General features: G+C 52.2%; 5 protein-coding genes across 54 annotated transcripts in view; 1 reads left to right on the top strand and 4 right to left on the bottom strand.

Annotated features, from left to right (window-relative positions):
• LOC110484213 (ubiquitin-associated protein 2) overlaps nt 1-27,070 on the top strand; it is a 253,283-nt gene that overhangs the window by 191,191 nt on the left and 35,022 nt on the right. The gene's annotated exons all lie outside the window — the stretch shown is intronic.
• On the bottom strand, nt 2,015-3,213 carry LOC144248286 (interferon-like). The gene has a single exon (XM_077790329.2). It carries the CDS (start codon nt 3,002-3,004, stop codon nt 2,273-2,275), a length of 732 nt encoding a protein of 243 aa, XP_077646455.1. The 5' UTR covers nt 3,005-3,213; the 3' UTR covers nt 2,015-2,272.
• Nucleotides 10,425-11,472, bottom strand: LOC144248284 (interferon-like). The gene has a single exon (XM_077790327.2). The coding sequence runs from the start codon at nt 11,438-11,440 to the stop codon at nt 10,709-10,711; it is 732 nt and encodes a 243-aa protein (XP_077646453.1). The 5' UTR covers nt 11,441-11,472; the 3' UTR covers nt 10,425-10,708.
• LOC144248220 (uncharacterized) lies at nt 19,139-22,110 on the bottom strand. The gene is made up of 3 exons (XM_077790162.2): nt 21,951-22,110; nt 21,749-21,847; nt 19,139-20,056 (listed from the first exon to the last, which is right to left on the bottom strand). Exons 1-3 carry the CDS (start codon nt 22,108-22,110, stop codon nt 19,152-19,154), a joined length of 1,164 nt encoding a protein of 387 aa, XP_077646288.1. The 3' UTR covers nt 19,139-19,151.
• Nucleotides 24,430-25,358, bottom strand: LOC144248290 (interferon-like). Its single transcript, XM_077790333.2, has one exon. The coding sequence runs from the start codon at nt 25,324-25,326 to the stop codon at nt 24,595-24,597; it is 732 nt and encodes a 243-aa protein (XP_077646459.1). The 5' UTR covers nt 25,327-25,358; the 3' UTR covers nt 24,430-24,594.

The raw sequence follows: 27,070 nt of genomic DNA, 5'->3' as shown, positions 1-27,070 counted from the left end.
CAGCTGCTTGTGGCTTTGACGCTCTGTTCTTGAGTTAAAAACTGGCTGCTGGCCTGGCCCAGAGAGTGCTGGTGAATGGAATTCCTTGCAGCAGGCAGCTGGTCCCTAATGGTGTCCCCCAGGACTCTGTACTGAGGGCTCTGTACTGTACTGTTTTTTACCTTTGTTGATGATCTGAGCTCTTGAGGGAATCCAAGAGCTCCTTTAGTCAGTTTGAGGACAACACCAAGCTGGGCGTGAGTGCTGATCTGCTGGAGGGCAGGAAAGCTCTGCGGAAGGATCTGCACTGTCTTCTGGATCCACGGGCCAGGGCCAGTTGTGTGAGGTTCAACAAGGCCAAGTGCTGGGTCCTGCCCTTGGGTCACAGGAACCGCCTGCAGCTCCAGGCTGGGACAGCGTGTCTGGCAAACTGCTGGATGGGAGAGGACCTGGGGGTGCAGGTTTTCAAGAGCTGGACACGAGCTGGAGTGTGCCCAGGTGGCCAAGAAGGCCAATGGCACCGGGCTTGTGTCAGCAATGGTGTGGCCAGCACGAGCCGGGCAGTGGCCAGCAGGAGCCGGGCAGTGGCCATCGCCCTGTGCTGGGGGCACTGGTGAGGCCACAGCTGGAATCTTGTGTTCAGCTTTGTTTCCTCACAGCAGGAAGGACACTGAGGTGCTGGATCATGTCCAGAGAAGGAAATGGAGCTGGGGAAGGGTCTGTAGAGCGAGTCATATGGGGAGCAGCTGAGGGAACTGGGTGAGTTTAGTGTGGGGAAAAGGAGGTTCGGGAGAACCGGATCACTCTGTACGATGATCTAGAAGAAAGTTATAACCATATGGGAATTGTTTTTTTCTCCCAGCAGCTAGCAATAGGAAAAAAAAATGGCCTCAAGATGTCCCAGTGGAGGTTCAAGTTGGATATTAGGGAAAATTTCTTCACTGAAGGAGTGGTCAAGCATCGGAGCAGGCTCCCTGGGGAAGTGGTGGAGTCACCACCGCTGAAAGTGTTCAAAAATGGAGTAAATGTGGCGCTTCATTATATGGCTTAATGGTATTTGGTCAAAGGCTGGGCTTGATGATCTTGGAGGTCTTTTCCAACCTTAGTGATTCTATGAATCTCGATTTGGTCCTGTTGTTTTTTCACTCAGCTAAATGGGAAGCAATCAGTTGCGTTTGTACGGAGCAGTATCCTTGAAGCGACGCAGTGCTGGAGGTTGTTTGAGCCCAGGAAAACAATCTCTTTGTGGCATGCAGGAGAAGGCTGGAGCTGCTGACCTGGGGAGGTGCTTCTGGATTGATAGTTGGAGGGCGAAGGAGCAGCCGGTGCTGGTGATGTGTGGGCAGTTCCCTTCACGAGGAATGCTGTGCTGGTTGGTTTGGACCATATCGAGTTGGGGGTGTTTGGATGATGGATCTCTTTGCTTGCTAATGATGTGTTGGGGTGAATTGTCCAAATCTCTGCAGTCCTTTATGGGTCCCCTCCTTGCTTCTTTGAGGTGCACCTTGTCTATGCCACCCTGTTTCTTCTAAGGCAGTGCTGTGGCATTGCAGAATGGTTATCTTTGGTGGGATGATGGTTTGGAGGTGGCTTTCAAGGCTTTGCATTATTGGAGGGTCTGGAAGGCAGAGCGAGGTGGTGGAAGAGAAGGAGGTATGCAGGGCAGGCATCATGCCATTTGGGGCAAATGGGTGCCCCAGTGGTCTGGCAGCTGTAAGAGGTGCCTGGGGGCTGCAGGACCACCATTCCCTGGGAGCGTGCTATCCATAGCCTTTGATCCAGGCAGGATGCATTGGCAAGATGGGCTGCAGGACAGAGACTCATCCCCTCACAGCCTGAGGGGACCATGTCTTTGCATGTCAGGTCTAAGCGTGGAGCACAGTGAGCACAGCTTAGCTTTTTCATTCTGTTTTGTTTTTACAAAAAGTCTTTATTTCTAACAAAAGAATAAATAAATAAATAAATAAATAAATAAATAAATGGCCAGCCAAAGAAATAAATAATCGACTAAGTTAATTAATGAGTTAAATAAGTAAGCAAACAGAGTTCTGTGATAAATAGTGATTGGCATTCCCACAGTAGTTCCCCAGTGTCCATGATCCCCTTGCCGTTCATCAGGTGAGGTTGCAGTCCGGATGAACGCGGTAATTCCACAGGTAACAATACCTTCTGTATCCCCAGTGTCTCGTAGGTGTCCATGAATGTGTAGCACAGAAATTTCCTCTTCCTTCCTCTCCAGTGCCTGTGGTTTGGGTGTGGGCTGTGCCACATACTGGCCCCAGTGCCAGCACGCTCATAGGCCTTTCCCCATCAGCTCATCGGTTGGAAGACGTGTGACTGGTACCAAGTGATCCCAGCCTGGGCTCCTGCTGTCACCACTCAATCCATGGCTACTGGTGCTGGCTGGCGATGGGTGTTTGTTCTCTGTGGGTTTAGTGGGGTCCAGAGCAGCTTGGTGCTTCATGCGCCGTATGAGTTTGTCCACGTGTTGTAAGCAGACACGAGCTTCGAGGCGGACGTGGTCCCAGGCGCAGGCGCTGTGGCTGTGTGCCTGGAGAAAGGCGTGGATTTTCCCGAAGTACTTGTTGATGGTGAGCCGCGGGTCGCTTGGTCCTTTGAAGAGCAGGGGGTCGTCGGGGAGGCATTGATTGAGGTGGTGGATGTGGTGCTGCAGTTTGTTGAGGAGGAGGTTGCGAGCGTGGCTGGGCCAGTGCTGGCGGGTGCTGTTGGAGCTGAGGGTGTGGAAGAGGCGCTGGAGGATGCGCAGGGCGGTGGCGGCGGCTTGGTGCGGGCCGAGGTTGGGGTGGAGGAGGGTGTCGGGGAAGAAGGGCGGCTCTTGGAGGCGGCAGGGCTGTGTGTGGCTGGGAGGCATGTCCTGGAGGAGGCGGAGTGCGTCGCCGGGGAAGGTGTCGTCGTGTGTCCAGAGGCGTTGGCAGGCGAGGCTGGTGGCCAGAGCGGCGAGGAGGAGCAGGAGCGGCGGTGCGGCGTGCGGCAGCCGTGGCTGTGTGGCTGTGGGCACAGCCATGCTGGGTCTGCGGGTGCTGTCGGGTGGTGCTGGGCAGGAGGAGCCCGGTGAGGCTCGGTGGTGCTGCTGCTGCTGGTGGCTGTGGCTGGGGCGCTGCCGGCTTTGTACGGCGGCAGCTTTCCCTTCATCGCTTTCTGATTGCCGGGAGTTTCCGGCCGTGCTTTCCAGTCTGTGCTGGTGGCTGTGGTGGTCTTGGGCAGTGTTTTGTTGGGGTGGCCGTGGTTGGGGATTGTGGTGGCAGCGGTGTGCTGGGGCCGAGTGTCAGTCATGGCTGGAAGGGGTTGTGAAAGCTCTGGGCCAGAGGCGCTGTGGGGTCAGGTGCGTTGGGGAGGGTGTTGGGCGATCCTTTCACTTGCCGAGCCAGCTGCAAGGTCTGTGCTGTTGAGCTGAGTCTCTGTTTGTGCCCAAGCATCGTTTCCACTTGCAAAGCCCTGGTTTTGGTTGTGGTCACTTTTCCTTTCACTTTGAGGCTTGCCTTTAATTTCATCTTAGCCACTGTTTTCCTTTTGTGGTTGCAAGGGATGTGCGGTGATGTCAGTGGGTGAGGGCCGGCGTTTCCCCTCCTGCGGTTAACGCCCAGAGGCACTGGCAGGGTTCAAGGGGCTGTCTGTGCATGTGGGTCTTGGAGGCCTGAGTGTGTCCTTGCAAGGAGGCACTGCACCTGCTGTGTTTGGGAGGAGCGAGCCACAAGGCAGGCAAGAAAGGCTGAGTGAAGAAGTCGCGGAAAGGGAAAGCTTTTGCTGTTACTGTCGCGCTTGGTGCCATGGCTGTGGCCCCGGAGCATCGGTCTGCTTTTGAGATCCATGCCTCAGTGGCTGAGGTGGCCAGAGGTCAAAGGAGGACATTCCCCCATGAAAGAAATGGGGTTGCGCTTTGGGACTGCTGGAGCCCTTGCTCGGAACAGCGCGTCCTGTTCAGGGCTCTTTAGTCTATGAGAGGTGTGGTGTCCTTGGAAGGTGATGGCTCTGAAAATGCACGGGGGTCCAGAGGCCGTGACCTGTGAGAAAGGCTGAGGGAGCTTGGCTTCTTTGGCTGGAGTATTGTAGGTTTGCCAGTAGTTTCAGATGCCTTTCCAAAAATGCACAAAATCTGCGGCAAGGTGAAGAGGTGTTTGGGGTGTGCAGAGACTTGCAAGGGGATGATCCCTCTGGCCTGGTGGAGAAATGGTGGGATTGTTGCTTGGAGCAGATCGTGGGATTTGAAAGTTTTAGGCCTTTGGGGAACAGAGAATTTGGAGGTGAGCGGTTGTTTGTCACCTTGTGCGTCAGTGATCTCCAGGCAGGCTGCCGAAGGCACACAAGGCAAATGCTGGGAGCCCTCGCGGAAAATCCCTGTAGATCCCCAGGCCAGTGTAGGAGAGGGTCGAGTTTGAGACCGTCGTGGCAACCTGAATGTGCACAAGTCCATGGGACCTGAAGAGACTGATGCGTGAGCCCTGAGGGAACTGTGAGATGGAGCTGCTGGGCCACAGTGCCTGGTTTTTGAAATCTGGTGTCCGTCAGTTGAAGTTCCCAGTAAGTGGTAGAAGGGAGGTATAAGCCTCCCTTTGTATAAGGGGAAAAGCAGAAGAGTGTGGGAACTACAGAGCAGTCCGGCTGAGCGCAGTGTCAGGCAAGAAGATGAGGCTGTTGTGCTTGGTCACCAGACTCGGCTAAGGCCTAGGGAAAACCAAGAGGTGGTCGGTAATGGGGAGCATGGCATTCCAATTGCGTAGTCGCCATTCCTGGTGATTTTTTGTGATGTTCTATGGCTAAGGCTACAGAGCAGTGGTGGATAGGGGCAGAGCAAGTGAGCTTGTGTGCCTGGGCTTGAGCAAAGTGCTGGGCCGTGTCCTGCATCCTTGTCTGTGAGTCAGAGAGGCATGGATTGGATGGATGGAGCACGTTGTGGATAAAGCAGATGAGGTGCAGCGGTGCTCCCCAGCCTTTGCGTGTTTTTCTTTTTGGGACTCTGTGGTGGTGGCCAACCGCTGGCAGTGTTTTTCCAAGAGTTTGCTACAGCATCTTGCTTGGTCAGGTGCCATTGAGAAGAGTGGGCAGAGGCGGTTTGGAGGAAGGCTTGGGGTAGGTGTGGAGTGAGGATGGCTTTGGCTGGCCCAGAGACTGGTTGCTGTGCTAGAGAGATGAGAGGCAATGGCAAGTGTTTTGTCGTAGGTCTTTATTTTCAGCGGCATAAATAAGTGAATAAGTAGAAAAATAAATACGTGTATCAATAAATAAAGAAACAAATAAATAAATCAGTCTAGAAATAAGTGGAGAAAGTCCTTTGCCCGTATCACTGGGAGAGGCTGAATCAATGGGAGAGGGAGTGGTTGGGGGCTGCGGGTGGCGTGCGGTTGTTGCAGCCCTGTCTCTGGTCCCAGGTGAGAGGAGGCGTGGGGTTGGAGGTGGGTTTGGGTGGTAGGTGTGGGTTGGAGTGTGGGTGTCTGCGCTAGCGGCGCCTGGCACGTGTGAGGTTGTGGAGGTGCCGTAAAGAGGCACGAGCTTCGAGGCGGAGGTGGTCCCAGGCGCTGTGGCTGTGGGTGTGGAGGGAGGGGTGGGTGTCCCTGAAGTACTTGTTGATGGCGAACCACGGGTTGCGTGGTCCTTTGGAGAGCAGGGCGTTGTCGGGGAGGCGTTGCTACAGGTGGTGGATGTGGTGCTGCAGTTTGTTGAGGAGGAGGTTGCGAGCGTGGCTGGGCCAGTGCTGGCGGGTGCTGTTGGAGCTGAGGGTGTGGAAGAGGCGCTGGAGGATGCGCAGGGCGGTGGCGGCGGCTTGGTGCGGGCCGAGGTTGGGGTGGAGGAGGGTGTCGGGGAAGAAGGGCGGCTCTTGGAGGCGGCAGGGCTGTGTGTGGCTGGGAGGCATGTCCTGGAGGAGGCGGAGTGCGTCGCCGGGGAAGGTGTCGTCGTGTGTCCAGAGGCGTTGGCAGGCGAGGAGGAGGAGTAGGTGCGGCGTGCGGCAGCCGTGGCTGTGTGGCTGTGTGGCTGTGGGCACAGCCACGCTGGGTCTGCGGGTGCTGTCGGGTGGTGCAGGGCAGGAGGAGCCCGGGGAGGCTCGGTGGTGCTGCTGGTGGCTGTGGCTGGGGCGCTGCCGGCTTTGTACGGCGGCAGCTTTCCCTTCATCGCTTTCTGATTGCCGGGAGTTTCCGGCCGTGCTTTCCAGTCTGTGCTGGTGGCTGTGGTGGTCTTGGGCAGTGTTTTGTTGGGTTGACTGTGGCTGGCGATGGTGTTGTTAATTCTCTTTTTGCCTTTAGAGGTTGCCTCTTGCCTGTTGGTTGTGGTGTAGTGGAACCCTACGTTAGTGCCACATCATGTATTTGCGATGATGTTGTGTGTTTCTTGTGGTTTTCCTTTCTCTCTGGGGTCGTCTCTCGTTCATCATATGTTCCGCTGAATTTCTTTTATTGCCCTTTACAGGACACTGCATCAATTGTAGTATCGTATCTTGGGCTTCTCCCTTTTTTCTAAAGCTATGTCTGATGTTGAACAGACTTTTTCGTTTTGGAGAGTGCTGAAGTCAAATCTCGCTGAACTCTTCTAAAGTTTAATATTTTGAAGATTTTTCAAGTAGTGTTTCCTTACTGATTGTTGCACGCTTGTCAGTATGTGTCAGCTTGGTTCCTAGTGTTGAAAAAGGAAGTAGTGGTACTTGTAAGTATCTAGTAAGTAACTCGTAAATTTCTGTTAAGTTGCTGAGCTGATTGAGCTGTTGCAGCTTTTAATGCATTTGGGTCAATCATTTTTTCCCGTAAATTCTAGTTGCAGACCTTTACTGCCGGGTTTTCAGCACAAGCCTTCTATTAGTGTGCCTGGAGATTCGTCCCTTGAGTGGGGACACACCTCTAGGTTATTGCTTGAGGTAAAACAAAAGTAATTGGATTAATTACCTTTTTCTGTAGTTTGTTATTAATCTGGCTTTCAAAGGATTGGGGTAGTGGAGCACTGTACAAGTAGTTACCACTGTCTGTAATGGATCCTAGATAATTCTGATCAAAATTATTTGAGTATTGTCATGATTAATTTTAATTATTTGTTTTTCCCATATTTCCCATATATTTCCTCGATAGACGTGTAAACAAATATTTCTCTCATCTTGCAGGACAAATTTGTATAAAAGGTCAATTACACATATATAATTCTTTTGAGATGAACCATTTACCTACTGTGGGCCTAGGATTGTATTAAGCTGCCTCCAGACTTCTCTAAGAAGGAGTTTAGCAAGCAAGGAGGCATTTTGTGAACCTCAGTGGGAAGCCTTCCCTGATAAATGTTGTCGGAAGCTTCCATTCTGCCTGGGACACTTCCCAAGTCTTTTTGTAGTTCCCATTAGATTTTTCTGTTTTTTTTACCTACACTATGCTTGTTTTCTTTGTGTTTATATGAATAAATTCTCTCTTTTAAGCCTTTGATAGAGTTGTATTAAATAAACTGATGGTTTATTTCTCAGGAACCTCAGGAGCTCGTTAAGTCAGAGAGCTGAAGAGGTGGCTCTGGGTCTGAGCACCTAGGCACTGAATGTTGATGCAGCTTCTGCAGTGTCTTGCTTCCCTTTTGCAGTTTGATTTTCATTGTGATGGAGTTGAAGAAGCCTCCTCTAAGCTGTCGCTTTTGAACAATAAAGGGTTTTTTAAAGTTAATTTTCATTGTCTGTTTTGCCCTGGATATCCCAAGTGCAGTGTGACGCTGAGAGGAGGTGGTATCAGAAGAGCCTGCTCATGGCCTTGCCCAGTGATGCTTTCAGCTATGTGCCCAGGAATGGGTATCTCTCAACCTCTCCAATCCCTATTCTGGTGTTGTATCACCAGAATACAAAAAATTACACAAATGCATTTCTTCTTTTGTGTTTGAATTCCCTGTATTCCAGCTTGTGTCATTACCACCGCTCCTGTTTTTGTCTGAGAGTGATTTAGGTCCTTCAGCTGCCTCAGAAAAGACAGAACCAACGAGGTCCTCATTCCTGACATTGCAGGATACTTCTGGATAGGAGCATTAGGGGGACAGTGGTACAGTGTGGAAGTTTCGTCTTGAGGGGTCCTGCTGTGTACCTGAATATATAAGAGAGCTGGTGGAAAAGCTCACCAAGCCGCTGCCCGTAATTTACAATCAGTCCTGGCTGACAAAGGAGGCCCCAGGAACCCGGAGTGTGGCCAGTGTTACGCTTATCTTCAGGAAGGGTCAGAAGTGGAATCCAGGGAGCTACGGGCCTGTCAGCCTGACCTTGGTGCTTGGGGAAGCTCATGGAGATCATCTTGAGTGCCCATCACATGGCACCTCCAGGAGATCCAGGGGATCATGCCCAGCCAGCATGGGTTTGTCAAAGGCGTAACCGCCCGACCCAATCTCCTTCTGTAACACAGTGCCCCTCTTAGTGGACGAGGGAAAGTCCAGAAACGTTGACTTCCTGCACTTTGGAATAAAGTCTTTAACACTGTGTCCCACAGAACTCTCCTGGAGACACCAGCTGCTTGTGGCTTTGACGCTCTGTTCTTGAGTTAAAAACTGGCTGCTGGCCTGGCCCAGAGAGTGCTGGTGAATGGAATTCCTTGCAGCAGGCAGCTGGTCCCTAATGGTGTCCCCCAGGACTCTGTACTGAGGGCTCTGTACTGTACTGTTTTTTACCTTTGTTGATGATCTGAGCTCTTGAGGGAATCCAAGAGCTCCTTTAGTCAGTTTGAGGACAACACCAAGCTGGGCGTGAGTGCTGATCTGCTGGAGGGCAGGAAAGCTCTGCGGAAGGATCTGCACTGTCTTCTGGATCCACGGGCCAGGGCCAGTTGTGTGAGGTTCAACAAGGCCAAGTGCTGGGTCCTGCCCTTGGGTCACAGGAACCGCCTGCAGCTCCAGGCTGGGACAGCGTGTCTGGCAAACTGCTGGATGGGAGAGGACCTGGGGGTGCAGGTTTTCAAGAGCTGGACACGAGCTGGAGTGTGCCCAGGTGGCCAAGAAGGCCAATGGCACCGGGCTTGTGTCAGCAATGGTGTGGCCAGCAGGAGCCGGGCAGTGGCCAGCAGGAGCAGGGCAGTGGCCATCCCCCTGTGCTGGGGGCACTGGTGAGGCCACAGCTGGAATCTTGTGTTCAGCTTTGTTTCCTCACAGCAGGAAGGACACTGAGGTGCTGGATCATGTCCAGAGAAGGAAATGGAGCTGGGGAAGGGTCTGTAGAGCGAGTCATATGGGGAGCAGCTGAGGGAACTGGGTGAGTTTAGTGTGGGGAAAAGGAGGTTCAGGAGAACCGGATCACTCTGTACGATGATCTAGAAGAAAGTTATAACCATATGGGAATTGTTTTTTTCTCCCAGCAGCTAGCAATAGGAAAAAAAAATGGCCTCAAGATGTCCCAGTGGAGGTTCAAGTTGGATATTAGGGAAAATTTCTTCACTGAAGGAGTGGTCAAGCATCGGAGCAGGCTCCCTGGGGAAGTGGTGGAGTCACCACCGCTGAAAGTGTTCAAAAATGGAGTAAATGTGGCGCTTCATTATATGGCTTAATGGTATTTGGTCAAAGGCTGGGCTTGATGATCTTGGAGGTCTTTTCCAACCTTAGTGATTCTATGAATCTCGATTTGGTCCTGTTGTTTTTTCACTCAGCTAAATGGGAAGCAATCAGTTGCGTTTGCACGGAGCAGTATCCTTGAAGCGACGCAGTGCTGGAGGTTGTTTGAGCCCAGGAAAACAATCTCTTTGTGGCATGCAGGAGAAGGCTGGAGCTGCTGACCTGGGGAGGTGCTTCTGGATTGATAGTTGGAGGGCGAAGGAGCAGCCGCTGCTGGTGATGTGTGGGCAGTTCCCTTCACGAGGAATGCTGTGCTGGTTGGTTTGGACCATATCGAGTTGGGGGTGTTTGGATGATGGATCTCTTTGCTTGCTAATGATGTGTTGGGGTGAATTGTCCAAATCTCTGCAGTCCTTTATGGGTCCCCTCCTTGCTTCTTTGAGGTGCACCTTGTCTATGCCACCCTGTTTCTTCTAAGGCAGTGCTGTGGCATTGCAGAATGGTTATCTTTGGTGGGATGATGGTTTGGAGGTGGCTTTCAAGGCTTTGCATTATTGGAGGGTCTGGAAGGCAGAGCGAGGTGGTGGAAGAGAAGGAGGTATGCAGGGCAGGCATCATGCCATTTGGGGCAAATGGGTGCCCCAGTGGTCTGGCAGCTGTAAGAGGTGCCTGGGGGCTGCAGGACCACCATTCCCTGGGAGCGTGCTATCCATAGCCTTTGATCCAGGCAGGATGCATTGGCAAGATGGGCTGCAGGACAGAGACTCATCCCCTCACAGCCTGAGGGGACCATGTCTTTGCATGTCAGGTCTAAGCGTGGAGCACAATGAGCACAGCTTAGCTTTTTCATTCTTTTTTGTTTTTACAAAAAGTCTTTATTTCTAACAAAGGAATAAATAAATAAATAAATAAATAAATAAATGGCCAGCCAAAGAAATAAATAATCGACTAAGTTAATTAATGAATTAAATAAGTAAGCAAACAGAGTTCTGTGATAAATAGTGATTGGCATTCCCACAGTAGTTCCCCAGTGTCCATGATCCCCTTGCCGTTCATCAGGTGAGGTTGCAGTCCGGATGAACGCGGTAATTCCACAGGTAACAATACCTTCTGTATCCCCAGTGTCTCGTAGGTGTCCATGAATGTGTAGCACAGAAATTTCCTCTTCCTTCCTCTCCAGTGCCTGTGGTTTGGGTGTGGGCTGTGCCACATACTGGCCCCAGTGCCAGCACGCTCATAGGCCTTTCCCCATCAGCTCATCGGTTGGAAGACGTGTGACTGGTACCAAGTGATCCCAGCCTGGGCTCCTGCTGTCACCACTCAATCCATGGCTACTGGTGCTGGCTGGCGATGGGTGTTTGTTCTCTGTGGGTTTAGTGGGGTCCAGAGCAGCTTGGTGCTTCATGCGCCGTATGAGTTTGTCCACGTGTTGTAAGCAGACACGAGCTTCGAGGCGGACGTGGTCCCAGGCGCAGGCGCTGTGGCTGTGTGCCTGGAGAAAGGCGTGGATTTTCCCGAAGTACTTGTTGATGGTGAGCCGCGGGTCGCTTTGTCCTATGAAGAGCAGGGGGTCGTTGGGGAGGCATTGATTGAGGTGGTGGATGTGGTGCTGCAGTTTGTTGAGGAGGAGGTTGCGAGCGTGGCTGGGCCAGTGCTGGCGGTTGCTGTTGGAGCTGAGGGTGTGGAAGAGGCGCTGGAGGATGCGCAGGGCGGTGGCGGCGGCTTGGTGCGGGCCGAGGTTGGGGTGGAGGAGGGTGTCGGGGAAGAAGGGCGGCTCTTGGAGGCGGCAGGGCTGTGTGTGGCTGGGAGGCATGTCCTGGAGGAGGCGGAGTGCGTCGCCGGGGAAGGTGTCGTCGTGTGTCCAGAGGCGTTGGCAGGCGAGGCTGGTGGCCAGAGCGGCGAGGAGGAGCAGGAGCGGCGGTGCGGCGTGCGGCAGCCGTGGCTGTGTGGCTGTGGGCACAGCCATGCTGGGTCTGCGGGTGCTGTCGGGTGGTGCTGGGCAGGAGGAGCCCGGTGAGGCTCGGTGGTGCTGCTGCTGCTGGTGGCTGTGGCTGGGGCGCTGCCGGCTTTGTACGGCGGCAGCTTTCCCTTCATCGCTTTCTGATTGCCGGGAGTTTCCGGCCGTGCTTTCCAGTCTGTGCTGGTGGCTGTGGTGGTCTTGGGCAGTGTTTTGTTGGGGTGGCCGTGGTTGGGGATTGTGGTGGCAGCGGTGTGCTGGGGCCGAGTGTCAGTCATGGCTGGAAGGGGTTGTGAAAGCTCTGGGCCAGAGGCGCTGTGGGGTCAGGTGCGTTGGAGAGGGTGTTGGGCGATCCTTTCACTTGCCGAGCCAGCTGCAAGGTCTGTGCTGTTGAGCTGAGTCTCTGTTTGTGCCCAAGCATCGTTTCCACTTGCAAAGCCCTGGTTTTGGTTGTGGTCACTTTTCCTTTCACTTTGAGGCTTGCCTTTAATTTCATCTTAGCCACTGTTTTCCTTTTGTGGTTGCAAGGGATGTGCGGTGATGTCAGTGGGTGAGGGCCGGCGTTTCCCCTCCTGCGGTTAACGCCCAGAGGCACTGGCAGGGTTCAAGGGGCTGTCTGTGCATGTGGGTCTTGGAGGCCTGAGTGTGTCCTTGCAAGGAGGCACTGCACCTGCTGTGTTTGGGAGGAGCGAGCCACAAGGCAGGCAAGAAAGGCTGAGTGAAGAAGTCGCGGAAGGGGAAAGCTTTTGCTGTTGCTGTCGCGCTTGGTGCCATGGCTGTGGCCCCGGAGCATCGGTCTGCTTTTGAGATCCATGCCTCAGTGGCTGAGGCGGCCAGAGGTCAAAGGAGGACATTCCCCCATGAAAGAAATGGGGTTGCGCTTTGGGACTGCTGGAGCCCTTGCTCGGAGCAGCGCGTCCTGTTCGGGGCTCTTTAGTCTATGAGAGGTGTGGTGTCCTTGGAAGGTGATGGCTCTGAAAATGCACGGGGGTCCAGAGGCCGTGACCTGTGAGAAAGGCTGAGGGAGCTTGGCTTCTTTGGCTGGAGTATTGTAGGTTTGCCAGTAGTTTCAGATGCCTTTCCAAAAATGCACAAAATCTGCGGCAAGGTGAAGAGGTGTTTGGGGTGTGCAGAGACTTGCAAGGGGATGATCCCTCTGGCCTGGTGGAGAAATGGTGGGATTGTTGCTTGGAGCAGATCGTGGGATTTGAAAGTTTTAGGCCTTTGGGGAACAGAGAATTTGGAGGTGAGCGGTTGTTTGTCACCTTGTGCGTCAGTGATCTCCAGGCAGGCTGCCAAAGGCACACAAGGCAAATGCTGGGAGCCCTCGCGGAAAATCCCTGTAGATCCCCAGGCCAGTGTAGGAGAGGGTCGAGTTTGAGACCGTCGTGGCAACCTGAATGTGCACAAGTCCATGGGACCTGAAGAGACTGATGCGTGAGCCCTGAGGGAACTGTGAGATGGAGCTGCTGGGCCACAGTGCCTGGTTTTTGAAATCTGGTGTCCGTCAGTTGAAGTTCCCAGTAAGTGGTAGAAGGGAGGTATAAGCCTCCCTTTGTATAAGGGGAAAAGCAGAAGAGTGTGGGAACTACAGAGCAGTCCGGCTGAGCGCAGTGTCAGGCAAGAAGATGAGGCTGTTGTGCTTGGTCACCAGACTCGGCTAAGGCCTAGGGAAAACCAAGAGGTGGTCGGTAATGGGGAGCATGGCATTCCAATTGCGTAGTCGCCATTCCTGGTGATTTTTTGTGATGTTCTATGGCTAAGGCTACAGAGCAGTGGTGGATAGGGGCAGAGCAAGTGAGCTTGTGTGCCTGGGCTTGAGCAAAGTGCTGGGCCGTGTCCTGCATCCTTGTCTGTGAGTCAGAGAGGCATGGATTGGATGGATGGAGCATGTTGTGGATAAAGCAGATGAGGTGCAGCGGTGCTCCCCAGCCTTTGCGTGTTTTTCTTTTTGGGACTCTGTGGTGGTGGCCAACCGCTGGCAGTGTTTTTCCAAGAGTTTGCTACAGCATCTTGCTTGGTCAGGTGCCATTGAGAAGAGTGGGCAGAGGCGGTTTGGAGGAAGGCTTGGGGTAGGTGTGGAGTGAGGATGGCTTTGGCTGGCCCAGAGACTGGTTGCTGTGCTAGAGAGATGAGAGGCAATGGCAAGTGTTTTGTCGTAGGTCTTTATTTTCAGCGGCATAAATAAGTGAATAAGTAGAAAAATAAATACGTGTATCAATAAATAAAGAAACAAATAAATAAATCAGTCTAGAAATAAGTGGAGAAAGTCCTTTGCCCGTATCACTGGGAGAGGCTGAATCAATGGGAGAGGGAGTGGTTGGGAGCTGCGGGTGGCGTGCGGTTGTTGCAGCCCTGTCTCTGGTCCCAGGTGAGAGGAGGCGTGGGGTTGGAGGTGGGTTTGGGTGGTAGGTGTGGGTTGGAGTGTGGGTGTCTGCACTAGCGGCGCCTGGCACGTGTGAGGTTGTGGAGGTGCCGTAAAGAGGCACGAGCTTCGAGGCGGAGGTGGTCCCAGGCGCTGTGGCTGTGGGTGTGGGTGTGGAGGGAGGGGTGGGTGTCCCTGAAGTACTTGTTGATGGCGAGCCGCGGGTTGCGTGGTCCTTTGGAGAGCAGGGCGTTGTCGGGGAGGCGTTGCTCCAGGTGGTGGATGTGGTGCTGCAGTTTGTTGAGGAGGAGGTTGCGAGCGTGGCTGGGCCAGTGCTGGCGGGTGCTGTTGGAGCTGAGGGTGTGGAAGAGGCGCTGGAGGATGCGCAGGGCGGTGGCGGCGGCTTGGTGCGGGCCGAGGTTGGGGTGGAGGAGGGTGTCGGGGAAGAAGGGCGGCTCTTGGAGGCGGCAGGGCTGTGTGTGGCTGGGAGGCATGTCCTGGAGGAGGCGGAGTGCGTCGCCGGGGAAGGTGTCGTCGTGTGTCCAGAGGCGTTGGCAGGCGAGGAGGAGGAGTAGGTGCGGCGTGCGGCAGCCGTGGCTGTGTGGCTGTGTGGCTGTGGGCACAGCCACGCTGGGTCTGCGGGTGCTGTCGGGTGGTGCTGGGCAGGAGGAGCCCGGTGAGGCTCGGTGGTGCTGCTGGTGGCTGTGGCTGGGGCGCTGCCGGCTTTGTACGGCGGCAGCTTTCCCTTCATCGCTTTCTGATTGCCGGGAGTTTCCGGCCGTGCTTTCCAGTCTGTGCTGGTGGCTGTGGTGGTCTTGGGCAGTGTTTTGTTGGGTTGACTGTGGCTGGCGATGGTGGTGTTAATTCTCTTTTTGCCTTTAGAGGTTGCCTCTTGCCTGTTGGTTGTGGTGTAGTGGAACCCTACGTTAGTGCCACATCATGTATTTGCGATGATGTTGTGTGTTTCTTGTGGTTTTCCTTTCTCTCTGGGGTCGTCTCTCGTTCATCATTTGTTCCGCTGAATTTCTTTTATTGCCCTTTACAGGACACTGCATCAATTGTAGTATCGTATCTTGGGCTTCTCCCTTTTTTCTAAAGCTATGTCTGATGTTGAACAGACTTTTTCGTTTTGGAGAGTGCTGAAGTCAAATCTCGCTGAACTCTTCTAAAGTTTAATATTTTGAAGATTTTTCAAGTAGTGTTTCCTTACTGATTTTTGCACGCTTGTCAGTATGTGTCAGCTTGGTTCCTAGTGTTGAAAAAGGAAGTAGTGGTACTTGTAAGTATCTAGTAAGTAACTCGTAAATTTCTGTTAAGTTGCTGAGCTGATTGAGCTGTTGCAGCTTTTAATGCATTTGGGTCAATCATTTTTTCCCGTAAATTCTAGTTGCAGACCTTTACTGCCGGGGTATTCAGCACAAGCCTTCTATTAGTGTGCCTGGAGATTCGTCCCTTGAGTGGGGACACACCTCTAGGTTATTGCTTGAGGTAAAACAAAAGTAATTGGATTAATTACCTTTTTCTGTAGTTTGTTATTAATCTGGCTTTCAAAGGATTGGGGTAGAGGAGCACTTTACAAGTAGTTACCACTGTCTGTAATGGATCATAGATAGTTCTGATCAAAATTATTTGAGTATTGTCATGATTAATTTTAATTATTTGTTTTTCCCATATTTCCCATATATTTCCTCGATAGACGTGTAAACAAATATTTCTCTCATCTTGCAGGACAAATTTGTATAAAAGGTCAATTACACATATATAATTCTTTTGAGATGAACCATTTACCTACTGTGGGCCTAGGATTGTATTAAGCTGCCTCCAGACTTCTCTAAGAAGGAGTTTAGCAAGCAAGGAGGCATTTTGTGAACCTCAGTGGGAAGCCTTCCCTGATAAATGTTGTCGGAAGCTTCCATTCTGCCTGGGACACTTCCCAAGTCTTTTTGTAGTTCCCATTAGATTTTTCTGTTTTTTTTACCTACACTATGCTTGTTTTCTTTGTGTTTATATGAATAAATTCTCTCTTTTAAGCCTTTGATAGAGTTGTATTAAATAAACTGATGGTTTATTTCTCAGGAACCTCAGGAGCTCGTTAAGTCAGAGAGCTGAAGAGGTGGCTCTGGGTCTGAGCACCTAGGCACTGAATGTTGATGCAGCTTCTGCAGTGTCTTGCTTCCCTTTTGCAGTTTGATTTTCATTGTGATGGAGTTGAAGAAGTCTCCTCTAAGCTGTTGCTTTTGAACAATAAAGGGTTTTTTAAAGTTAATTTTCATTGTCTGTTTTGCCCTGGATATCCCAAGTGCAGTGTGACGCTGAGAGGAGGTGGTATCAGAAGAGCCTGCTCATGGCCTTGCCCAGTGATGCTTTCAGCTATGTGCCCAGGAATGGGTATCTCTCAACCTCTCCAATCCCTATTCTGGTGTTGTATCACCAGAATACAAAAAATTACACAAATGCATTTCTTCTTTTGTGTTTGAATTCCCTGTATTCCAGCTTGTGTCATTACCACCGCTCCTGTTTTTGTCTGAGAGTGATTTAGGTCCTTCAGCTGCCTCAGAAAAGACAGAACCAACGAGGTCCTCATTCCTGACATTGCAGGATACTTCTGGATAGGAGCATTAGGGGGACAGTGGTACAGTGTGGAAGTTTCGTCTTGAGGGGTCCTGCTGTGTACCTGAATATATAAGAGAGCTGGTGGAAAAGCTCACCAAGCCACTGCCCGTAATTTACAATCAGTCCTGGCTGACAAAGGAGGCCCCAGGAACCCGGAGTGTGGCCAGTGTTACGCTTATCTTCAGGAAGGGTCAGAAGTGGAATCCAGGGAGCTACGGGCCTGTCAGCCTGACCTTGGTGCTTGGGGAAGCTCATGGAGATCATCTTGAGTGCCCATCACATGGCACCTCCAGGAGATCCAGGGGATCATGCCCAGCCAGCATGGGTTTGTCAAAGGCGTAACCGCCCGACCCAATCTCCTTCTGTAACACAGTGCCCCTCTTAGTGGACGAGGGAAAGTCCAGAAATGTTGACTTCCTGCACTTTGGAATAAAGTCTTTAACACTGTGTCCCACAGAACTCTCCTGGAGACACCAGCTGCTTGTGGCTTTGACGCTCTGTTCTTGAGTTAAAAACTGGCTGCTGGCCTGGCCCAGAGAGTGCTGGTGAATGGAATTCCTTGCAGCAGGCAGCTGGTCCCTAGTGGTGTCCCCCAGGACTCTGTACTGAGGGCTCTGTACTGTACTGTTTTTTACCTTTGTTGATGATCTGAGCTCTTGAGGGAATCCAAGAGCTCCTTTAGTCAGTTTGAGGACAACACCAAGCTGGGCGTGAGTGCTGTTCTGCTGGAGGGCAGGAAAGCTCTGCGGAAGGATCTGCACTGTCTTCTGGATCCACGGGCCAGGGCCAGTTGTGTGAGGTTCAACAAGGCCAAGTGCTGGGTCCTGCCCTTGGGTCACAGGAACCGCCTGCAGCTCCAGGCTGGGACAGCGTGTCTGGCAAACTGCTGGATGGGAGAGGACCTGGGGGTGCAGGTTTTCAAGGGCTGGACACGAGCTGGAGTGTGCCCAGGTGGCCAAGAAGGCCAATGGCACCGGGCTTGTGTCAGCAATGGTGTGGCCAGCAGGAGCCGGGCAGTGGCCAGCAGGAGCAGGGCAGTGGCCATCCCCCTGTGCTGGGGGCACTGGTGAGGCCACAGCTGGAATCTTGTGTTCAGCTTTGTTTCCTCACAGCAGGAAGGACACTGAGGTGCTGGATCATGTCCAGAGAAGGAAATGGAGCTGGGGAAGGGTCTGTAGAGCGAGTCATATGGGGAGCAGCTGAGGGAACTGGGTGAGTTTAGTGTGGGGAAAAGGAGGTTTGGGAGAACCGGATCACTCTGTACGATGATCTAGAAGAAAGTTATAACCATATGGGAATTGTTTTTTTCTCCCAGCAGCTAGCAATAGGAAAAAAAAATGGCCTCAAGATGTCCCAGTGGAGGTTCAAGTTGGATATTAGGGAAAATTTCTTCACTGAAGGAGTGGTCAAGCATCGGAGCAGGCTCCCTGGGGAAGTGGTGGAGTCACCACCGCTGAAAGTGTTCAAAAATGGAGTAAATGTGGCGCTTCATTATATGGCTTAATGGTATTTGGTCAAAGGCTGGGCTTGATGATCTTGGAGGTCTTTTCCAACCTTAGTGATTCTATGAATCTCGATTTGGTCCTGTTGTTTTTTCACTCAGCTAAATGGGAAGCAATCAGTTGCGTTTGCACGGAGCAGTATCCTTGAAGCGACGCAGTGCTGGAGGTTGTTTGAGCCCAGGAAAACAATCTCTTTGTGGCATGCAGGAGAAGGCTGGAGCTGCTGACCTGGGGAGGTGCTTCTGGATTGATAGTTGGAGGGCGAAGGAGCAGCCGGTGCTGGTGATGTGTGGGCAGTTCCCTTCACAAGGAATGCTGTGCTGGTTGGTTTGGACCATATCGAGTTGGGGGTGTTTGGATGATGGATCTCTTTGCTTGCTAATGATGTGTTGGGGTGAATTGTCCAAATCTCTGCAGTCCTTTATGGGTCCCCTCCTTGCTTCTTTGAGGTGCACCTTGTCTATGCCACCCTGTTTCTTCTAAGGCAGTGCTGTGGCATTGCAGAATGGTTATCTTTGGTGGGATGATGGTTTGGAGGTGGCTTTCAAGTCTTTGCATTATTGGAGGGTCTGGAAGGCAGAGCGAGGTGGTGGAAGAGAAGGAGGTATGCAGGGCAGGCATCATGCCATTTGGGGCAAATGGGTGCCCCAGTGGTCTGGCAGCTGTAAGAGGTGCCTGGGGGCTGCAGGACCACCATTCCCTGGGAGCGTGCTATCCATAGCCTTTGATCCAGGCAGGATGCATTGGCAAGATGGGCTGCAGGACAGAGACTCATCCCCTCACAGCCTGAGGGGACCATGTCTTTGCATGTCAGGTCTAAGCATGGAGCACAGTGAGCACAGCTTAGCTTTTTCATTCTTTTTTGTTTTTACAAAAAGTCTTTATTTCTAACAAAAGAATAAATAAATAAATAAATAAATAAATAAATGGCCAGCCAAAGAAATAAATAATCGACTAAGTTAATTAATGAATTAAATAAGTAAGCAAACAGAGTTCTGTGATAAATAGTGATTGGCATTCCCACAGTAGTTCCCCAGTGTCCATGATCCCCTTGCCGTTCATCAGGTGAGGTTGCAGTCCGGATGAACGCGGTAATTCCACAGGTAACAATACCTTCTGTATCCCCAGTGTCTCGTAGGTGTCCATGAATGTGTAGCACAGAAATTTCCTCTTCCTTCCTCTCCAGTGCCTGTGGTTTGGGTGTGGGCTGTGCCACATACTGGCCCCAGTGCCACCACGCTCATAGGCCTTTCCCCATCAGCTCATCGGTTGGAAGACGTGTGACTGGTACCAAGTGATCCCAGCCTGGGCTCCTGCTGTCACCACTCAATCCATGGCTACTGGTGCTGGCTGGCGATGGGTGTTTGTTCTCTGTGGGTTTAGTGGGGTCCAGAGCAGCTTGGTGCTTCATGCGCCGTATGAGTTTGTCCACGTGTTGTAAGCAGACACGAGCTTCGAGGCGGACGTGGTCCCAGGCGCAGGCGCTGTGGCTGTGTGCCTGGAGAAAGGCGTGGATTTTCCCGAAGTACTTGTTGATGGCGAGCCGCGGGTCGCTTTGTCCTTTGAAGAGCAGGGGGTCGTTGGGGAGGCATTGATTGAGGTGGTGGATGTGGTGCTGCAGTTTGTTGAGGAGGAGGTTGCGAGCGTGGCTGGGCCAGTGCTGGCGGGTGCTGTTGGAGCTGAGGGTGTGGAAGAGGCGCTGGAGGATGCGCAGGGCGGTGGCGGCGGCTTGGTGCGGGCCGAGGTTGGGGTGGAGGAGGGTGTCGGGGAAGAAGGGCGGCTCTTGGAGGCGGCAGGGCTGTGTGTGGCTGGGAGGCATGTCCTGGAGGAGGCGGAGTGCGTCGCCGGGGAAGGTGTCGTCGTGTGTCCAGAGGCGTTGGCAGGCGAGGAGGAGGAGTAGGTGCGGCGTGCGGCAGCCGTGGCTGTGTGGCTGTGTGGCTGTGGGCACAGCCACGCTGGGTCTGCGGGTGCTGTCGGGTGGTGCTGGGCAGGAGGAGCCCGGTGAGGCTCGGTGGTGCTGCTGCTGCTGGTGGCTGTGGCTGGGGCGCTGCCGGCTTTGTACGGCGGCAGCTTTCCCTTCATCGCTTTCTGATTGCCGGGAGTTTCCGGCCGTGCTTTCCAGTCTGTGCTGGTGGCTGTGGTGGTCTTGGGCAGTGTTTTGTTGGGTTGACTGGTGCTGGCGATGGTGTTGTTAATTCTCTTTTTGCCTTTAGAGGTTGCCTCTTGCCTGTTGGTTGTGGTGTAGTGGAACCCTACGTTAGTGCCACATCATGTATTTGCGATGATGTTGTGTGTTTCTTGTGGTTTTCCTTTCTCTCTGGGGTCGTCTCTCGTTCATCATTTGTTCCGCTGAATTTCTTTTATTGCCCTTTACAGGACACTGCATCAATTGTAGTATCGTATCTTGGGCTTCTCCCTTTTTTCTAAAGCTATGTCTGATGTTGAACAGACTTTTTCGTTTTGGAGAGTGCTGAAGTCAAATCTCGCTGAACTCTTCTAAAGTTTAATATTTTGAAGATTTTTCAAGTAGTGTTTCCTTACTGATTTTTGCACGCTTGTCAGTATGTGTCAGCTTGGTTCCTAGTGTTGAAAAAGGAAGTAGTGGTACTTGTAAGTATCTAGTAAGTAACTCGTAAATTTCTGTTAAGTTGCTGAGCTGATTGAGCTGTTGCAGCTTTTAATGCATTTGGGTCAATCATTTTTTCCCGTAAATTCTAGTTGCAGACCTTTACTGCCGGGGTATTCAGCACAAGCCTTCTATTAGTGTGCCTGGAGATTCGTCCCTTGAGTGGGGACACACCTCTAGGTTATTGCTTGAGGTAAAACAAAAGTAATTGGATTAATTACCTTTTTCTGTAGTTTGTTATTAATCTGGCTTTCAAAGGATTGGGGTAGAGGAGCACTTTACAAGTAGTTACCACTGTCTGTAATGGATCATAGATAGTTCTGATCAAAATTATTTGAGTATTGTCATGATTAATTTTAATTATTTGTTTTTCCCATATTTCCCATATATTTCCTCGATAGACGTGTAAACAAATATTTCTCTCATCTTGCAGGACAAATTTGTATAAAAGGTCAATTACACATATATAATTCTTTTGAGATGAACCATTTACCTACTGTGGGCCTAGGATTGTATTAAGCTGCCTCCAGACTTCTCTAAGAAGGAGTTTAGCAAGCAAGGAGGCATTTTGTGAACCTCAGTGGGAAGCCTTCCCTGATAAATGTTGTCGGAAGCTTCCATTCTGCCTGGGACACTTCCCAAGTCTTTTTGTAGTTCCCATTAGATTTTTCTGGTTTTTTTACCTACACTATGCTTGTTTTCTTTGTGTTTATATGAATAAATTCTCTCTTTTAAGCCTTTGATAGAGTTGTATTAAATAAACTGATGGTTTATTTCTCAGGAACCTCAGGAGCTCGTTAAGTCAGAGAGCTGAAGAGGTGGCTCTGGGTCTGAGCACCTAGGCACTGAATGTTGATGCAGCTTCTGCAGTGTCTTGCTTCCCTTTTGCAGTTTGATTTTCATTGTGATGGAGTTGAAGAAGTCTCCTCTAAGCTGTTGCTTTTGAACAATAAAGGGTTTTTTAAAGTTAATTTTCATTGTCTGTTTTGCCCTGGATATCCCAAGTGCAGTGTGACGCTGAGAGGAGGTGGTATCAGAAGAGCCTGCTCATGGCCTTGCCCAGTGATGCTTTCAGCTATGTGCCCAGGAATGGGTATCTCTCAACCTCTCCAATCCCTATTCTGGTGTTGTATCACCAGAATACAAAAAATTACACAAATGCATTTCTTCTTTTGTGTTTGAATTCCCTGTATGCCAGCTTGTGTCATTACCACCGCTCCTGTTTTTGTCTGAGAGTGATTTAGGTCCTTCAGCTGCCTCAGAAAAGACAGAACCAACGAGGTCCTCATTCCTGACATTGCAGGATACTTCTGGATAGGAGCATTAGGGGGACAGTGGTACAGTGTGGAAGTTTCGTCTTGAGGGGTCCTGCTGTGTACCTGAATATATAAGAGAGCTGGTGGAAAAGCTCACCAAGCCGCTGCCCGTAATTTACAATCAGTCCTGGCTGACAAAGGAGGCCCCAGGAACCCGGAGTGTGGCCAGTGTTACGCTTATCTTCAGGAAGGGTCAGAAGTGGAATCCAGGGAGCTACGGGCCTGTCAGCCTGACCTTGGTGCTTGGGGAAGCTCATGGAGATGATCTTGAGTGCCCATCACATGGCATCTCCAGGAGATCCAGGGGGATCATTCCCAGCCAGCATGGGTTCGTCAAAGGCGTAACCGCCCGACCCAATCTCCTTCTGTAACACAGTGCCCCTCTTAGTGGACGAGGGAAAGTCCAGAAACGTTGACTTCCTGCACTTTGGAATAAAGTCTTTAACACTGTGTCCCACAGAACTCTCCTGGAGACACCAGCTGCTTGTGGCTTTGACGCTCTGTTCTTGAGTTAAAAACTGGCTGCTGGCCTGGCCCAGAGAGTGCTGGTGAATGGAATTCCTTGCAGCAGGCAGCTGGTCCCTAGTGGTGTCCCCCAGGACTCTGTACTGAGGGCTCTGTACTGTACTGTTTTTTACCTTTGTTGATGATCTGAGCTCTTGAGGGAATCCAAGAGTTCCTTTAGTCAGTTTGAGGACAACACCAAGCTGGGCGTGAGTGCTGTTCTGCTGGAGGGCAGGAAAGCTCTGCGGAAGGATCTGCACTGTCTTCTGGATCCACGGGCCAGGGCCAGTTGTGTGAGGTTCAACAAGGCCAAGTGCTGGGTCCTGCCCTTGGGTCACAGGAACCGCCTGCAGCTCCAGGCTGGGACAGCGTGTCTGGCAAACTGCTGGATGGGAGAGGACCTGGGGGTGCAGGTTTTCAAGGGCTGGACACGAGCTGGAGTGTGCCCAGGTGGCCAAGAAGGCCAATGGCACCGGGCTTGTGTCAGCAATGGTGTGGCCAGCAGGAGCCGGGCAGTGGCCAGCAGGAGCAGGGCAGTGGCCATCCCCCTGTGCTGGGGGCACTGGTGAGGCCACAGCTGGAATCTTGTGTTCAGCTTTGTTTCCTCACAGCAGGAAGGACACTGAGGTGCTGGATCATGTCCAGAGAAGGAAATGGAGCTGGGGAAGGGTCTGTAGAGCGAGTCATATGGGGAGCAGCTGAGGGAACTGGGTGAGTTTAGTGTGGGGAAAAGGAGGTTTGGGAGAACCGGATCACTCTGTACGATGATCTAGAAGAAAGTTATAACCATATGGGAATTGTTTTTTTCTCCCAGCAGCTAGCAATAGGAAAAAAAAATGGCCTCAAGATGTCCCAGTGGAGGTTCAAGTTGGATATTAGGGAAAATTTCTTCACTGAAGGAGTGGTCAAGCATCGGAGCAGGCTCCCTGGGGAAGTGGTGGAGTCACCACCGCTGAAAGTGTTCAAAAATGGAGTAAATGTGGCGCTTCATTATATGGCTTAATGGTATTTGGTCAAAGGCTGGGCTTGATGATCTTGGAGGTCTTTTCCAACCTTAGTGATTCTATGAATCTCGATTTGGTCCTGTTGTTTTTTCACTCAGCTAAATGGGAAGCAATCAGTTGCGTTTGCACGGAGCAGTATCCTTGAAGCGACGCAGTGCTGGAGGTTGTTTGAGCCCAGGAAAACAATCTCTTTGTGGCATGCAGGAGAAGGCTGGAGCTGCTGACCTGGGGAGGTGCTTCTGGATTGATAGTTGGAGGGCGAAGGAGCAGCCGGTGCTGGTGATGTGTGGGCAGTTCCCTTCACGAGGAATGCTGTGCTGGTTGGTTTGGACCATATCGAGTTGGGGGTGTTTGGATGATGGATCTCTTTGCTTGCTAATGATGTGTTGGGGTGAATTGTCCAAATCTCTGCAGTCCTTTATGGGTCCCCTCCTTGCTTCTTTGAGGTGCACCTTGTCTGTGCCACCCTGTTTCTTCTAAGGCAGTGCTGTGGCATTGCAGAATGGTTATCTTTGGTGGGATGATGGTTTGGAGGTGGCTTTCAAGGCTTTGCATTATTGGAGGGTCTGGAAGGCAGAGCGAGGTGGTGGAAGAGAAGGAGGTATGCAGGGCAGGCATCATGCCATTTGGGGCAAATGGGTGCCCCAGTGGTCTGGCAGCTGTAAGAGGTGCCTGGGGGCTGCAGGACCACCATTCCCTGGGAGCGTGCTATCCATAGCCTTTGATCCAGGCAGGATGCATTGGCAAGATGGGCTGCAGGACAGAGACTCATCCCCTCACAGCCTGAGGGGACCATGTCTTTGCATGTCAGGTCTAAGCGTGGAGCACAGTGAGCACAGCTTAGCTTTTTCATTCTTTTTTGTTTTTACAAAAAGTCTTTATTTCTAACAAAAGAATAAATAAATAAATAAATAAATAAATGGCCAGCCAAAGAAATAAATAATCAACTAAGTTAATTAATGAGTTAAATAAGTAAGCAAACAGAGTTCTGTGATAAATAGTGATTGGCATTCCCACAGTAGTTCCCCAGTGTCCATGATCCCCTTGCCGTTCATCAGGTGAGGTTGCAGTCCGGATGAACGTGGTAATTCCACAGGTAACAATACCTTCTGTATCCCCAGTGTCTCGTAGGTGTCCATGAATGTGTAGCACAGAAATTTCCTCTTCCTTCCTCTCCAGTGCCTGTGGTTTGGGTGTGGGCTGTGCCACATACTGGCCCCAGTGCCAGCACGCTCATAGGCCTTTCCCCATCAGCTCATCGGTTGGAAGACGTGTGACTGGTACCAAGTGATCCCAGCCTGGGCTCCTGCTGTCACCACTCAATCCATGGCTACTGGTGCTGGCTGGCGATGGGTGTTTGTTCTCTGTGGGTTTAGTGGGGTCCAGAGCAGCTTGGTGCTTCATGCGCCGTATGAGTTTGTCCACGTGTTGTAAGCAGACACGAGCTTCGAGGCGGACGTGGTCCCAGGCGCAGGCGCTGTGGCTGTGTGCCTGGAGAAAGGCGTGGATTTTCCCGAAGTACTTGTTGATGGTGAGCCGCGGGTCGCTTTGTCCTTTGAAGAGCAGGGGGTCGTTGGGGAGGCATTGATTGAGGTGGTGGATGTGGTGCTGCAGTTTGTTGAGGAGGAGGTTGCGAGCGTGGCTGGGCCAGTGCTGGCGGTTGCTGTTGGAGCTGAGGGTGTGGAAGAGGCGCTGGAGGATGCGCAGGGCGGTGGCGGCGGCTTGGTGCGGGCCGAGGTTGGGGTGGAGGAGGGTGTCGGGGAAGAAGGGCGGCTCTTGGAGGCGGCAGGGCTGTGTGTGGCTGGGAGGCATGTCCTGGAGGAGGCGGAGTGCGTCGCCGGGGAAGGTGTCGTCGTGTGTCCAGAGGCGTTGGCAGGCGAGGCTGGTGGCCAGAGCGGCGAGGAGGAGCAGGAGCGGCGGTGCGGCGTGCGGCAGCCGTGGCTGTGTGGCTGTGGGCACAGCCATGCTGGGTCTGCGGGTGCTGTCGGGTGGTGCTGGGCAGGAGGAGCCCGGTGAGGCTCGGTGGTGCTGCTGCTGCTGGTGGCTGTGGCTGGGGCGCTGCCGGCTTTGTACGGTGGCAGCTTTCCCTTCATCGCTTTCTGATTGCCGGGAGTTTCCGGCCGTGCTTTCCAGTCTGTGCTGGTGGCTGTGGTGGTCTTGGGCAGTGTTTTCTTGGGGTGGCCGTGGTTGAGGATTGTGGTGGCAGCGGTGTGCTGGGGCAGAGTGTCAGTCATGGCTGGAAGGGGTTGTGAAAGCTCTGGGCCAGAGGCGCTGTGGGGTCAGGTGCGTTGGAGAGGGTGTTGGGCGATCCTTTCACTTGCCGAGCCAGCTGCAAGGTCTGTGCTGTTGAGCTGAGTCTCTGTTTGTGCCCAAGCATCGTTTCCACTTGCAAAGCCCTGGTTTTGGTTGTGGTCACTTTTCCTTTCACTTTGAGGCTTGCCTTTAATTTCATCTTAGCCACTGTTTTCCTTTTGTGGTTGCAAGGGATGTGCGGTGATGTCAGTGGGTGAGGGCCGGCGTTTCCCCTCCTGCGGTTAACGCCCAGAGGCACTGGCAGGGTTCAAGGGGCTGTCTGTGCATGTGGGTCTTGGAGGCCTGAGTGTGTCCTTGCAAGGAGGCACTGCACCTGCTGTGTTTGGGAGGAGCGAGCCACAAGGCAGGCAAGAAAGGCTGAGTGAAGAAGTCGCGGAAAGGGAAAGCTTTTGCTGTTACTGTCGCGCTTGGTGCCATGGCTGTGGCCCCGGAGCATCGGTCTGCTTTTGAGATCCATGCCTCAGTGGCTGAGGTGGCCAGAGGTCAAAGGAGGACATTCCCCCATGAAAGAAATGGGGTTGCGCTTTGGGACTGCTGGAGCCCTTGCTCGGAGCAGCGCGTCCTGTTCAGGGCTCTTTAGTCTATGAGAGGTGTGGTGTCCTTGGAAGGTGATGGCTCTGAAAATACACGGGGGTCCAGAGGCCGTGACCTGTGAGAAAGGCTGAGGGAGCTTGGCTTCTTTGGCTGGAGTATTGTAGGTTTGCCAGTAGTTTCAGATGCCTTTCCAAAAATGCACAAAATCTGCGGCAAGGTGAAGAGGTGTTTGGGGTGTGCAGAGACTTGCAAGGGGATGATCCCTCTGGCCTGGTGGAGAAATGGTGGGATTGTTGCTTGGAGCAGATTGTGGGATTTGAAAGTTTTAGGCCTTTGGGGGACAGAGAATTTGGAGGTGAGCGGTTGTTTGTCACCTTGTGCGTCAGTGATCTCCAGGCAGGCTGCCGAAGGCACACAAGGCAAATGCTGGGAGCCCTCGCGGAAAATCCCTGTAGATCCCCAGGCCAGTGTAGGAGAGGGTCGAGTTTGAGTCCGTCGTGGCAACCTGAATGTGCACAAGTCCATGGGACCTGAAGAGACTGATGCGTGAGCCCTGAGGGAACTGTCAGATGGAGCTGCTGGGCCACAGTGCCTGGTTTTTGAAATCTGGTGTCCGTCAGTTGAAGTTCCCAGTAAGTGGTAGAAGGGAGGTATAAGCCTCCCTTTGTATAAGGGGAAAAGCAGAAGAGTGTGGGAACTACAGAGCAGTCCGGCTGAGCGCAGTGTCAGGCAAGAAGATGAGGCTGTTGTGCTTGGTCACCAGACTCGGCTAAGGCCTAGGGAAAACCAAGAGGTGGTCGGTAATGGGGAGCATGGCATTCCAATTGCGTAGTCGCCATTCCTGGTGATGTTTTGTGATGTT

Source organism: Lonchura striata, chromosome Z (assembly GCF_050655825.1).
Source record: "Lonchura striata isolate lonStrDom1 chromosome Z, ASM5065582v1, whole genome shotgun sequence".
NCBI lineage: Eukaryota > Metazoa > Chordata > Aves > Passeriformes > Estrildidae > Lonchura > Lonchura striata.
The sequence above is the reverse complement of the archived record's forward strand: the minus strand, read 5'-3'. Positions and strand labels throughout refer to the sequence as shown.

Excerpts from the sequence above, each read along its gene's own strand:
- LOC144248286 (XM_077790329.2), bottom strand. The coding sequence starts at position 3,004 with ATGGCTGTGCCCACAGCCACACAGCCACGGCTGCCGCACGCCGCACCG.
- LOC144248290 (XM_077790333.2), bottom strand. The coding sequence starts at position 25,326 with ATGGCTGTGCCCACAGCCACACAGCCACGGCTGCCGCACGCCGCACCG.
- LOC144248220 (XM_077790162.2), bottom strand. The coding sequence starts at position 22,110 with ATGAGCTTCCCCAAGCACCAAGGTCAGGCTGACAGGCCCGTAGCTCCC. Across the intron at positions 21,848-21,950 it reads AAATTACGGGCAGCGGCTTG|AAGTATCCTGCAATGTCAGG; the intron begins GTGAGCTTTTCC and ends GCTCCTATCCAG. Across the intron at positions 20,057-21,748 it reads AGACAAAAACAGGAGCGGTG|ACCACCACAGCCACCAGCAC; the intron begins GTAATGACACAA and ends ACACTGCCCAAG.
- LOC144248284 (XM_077790327.2), bottom strand. The coding sequence starts at position 11,440 with ATGGCTGTGCCCACAGCCACACAGCCACGGCTGCCGCACGCCGCACCG.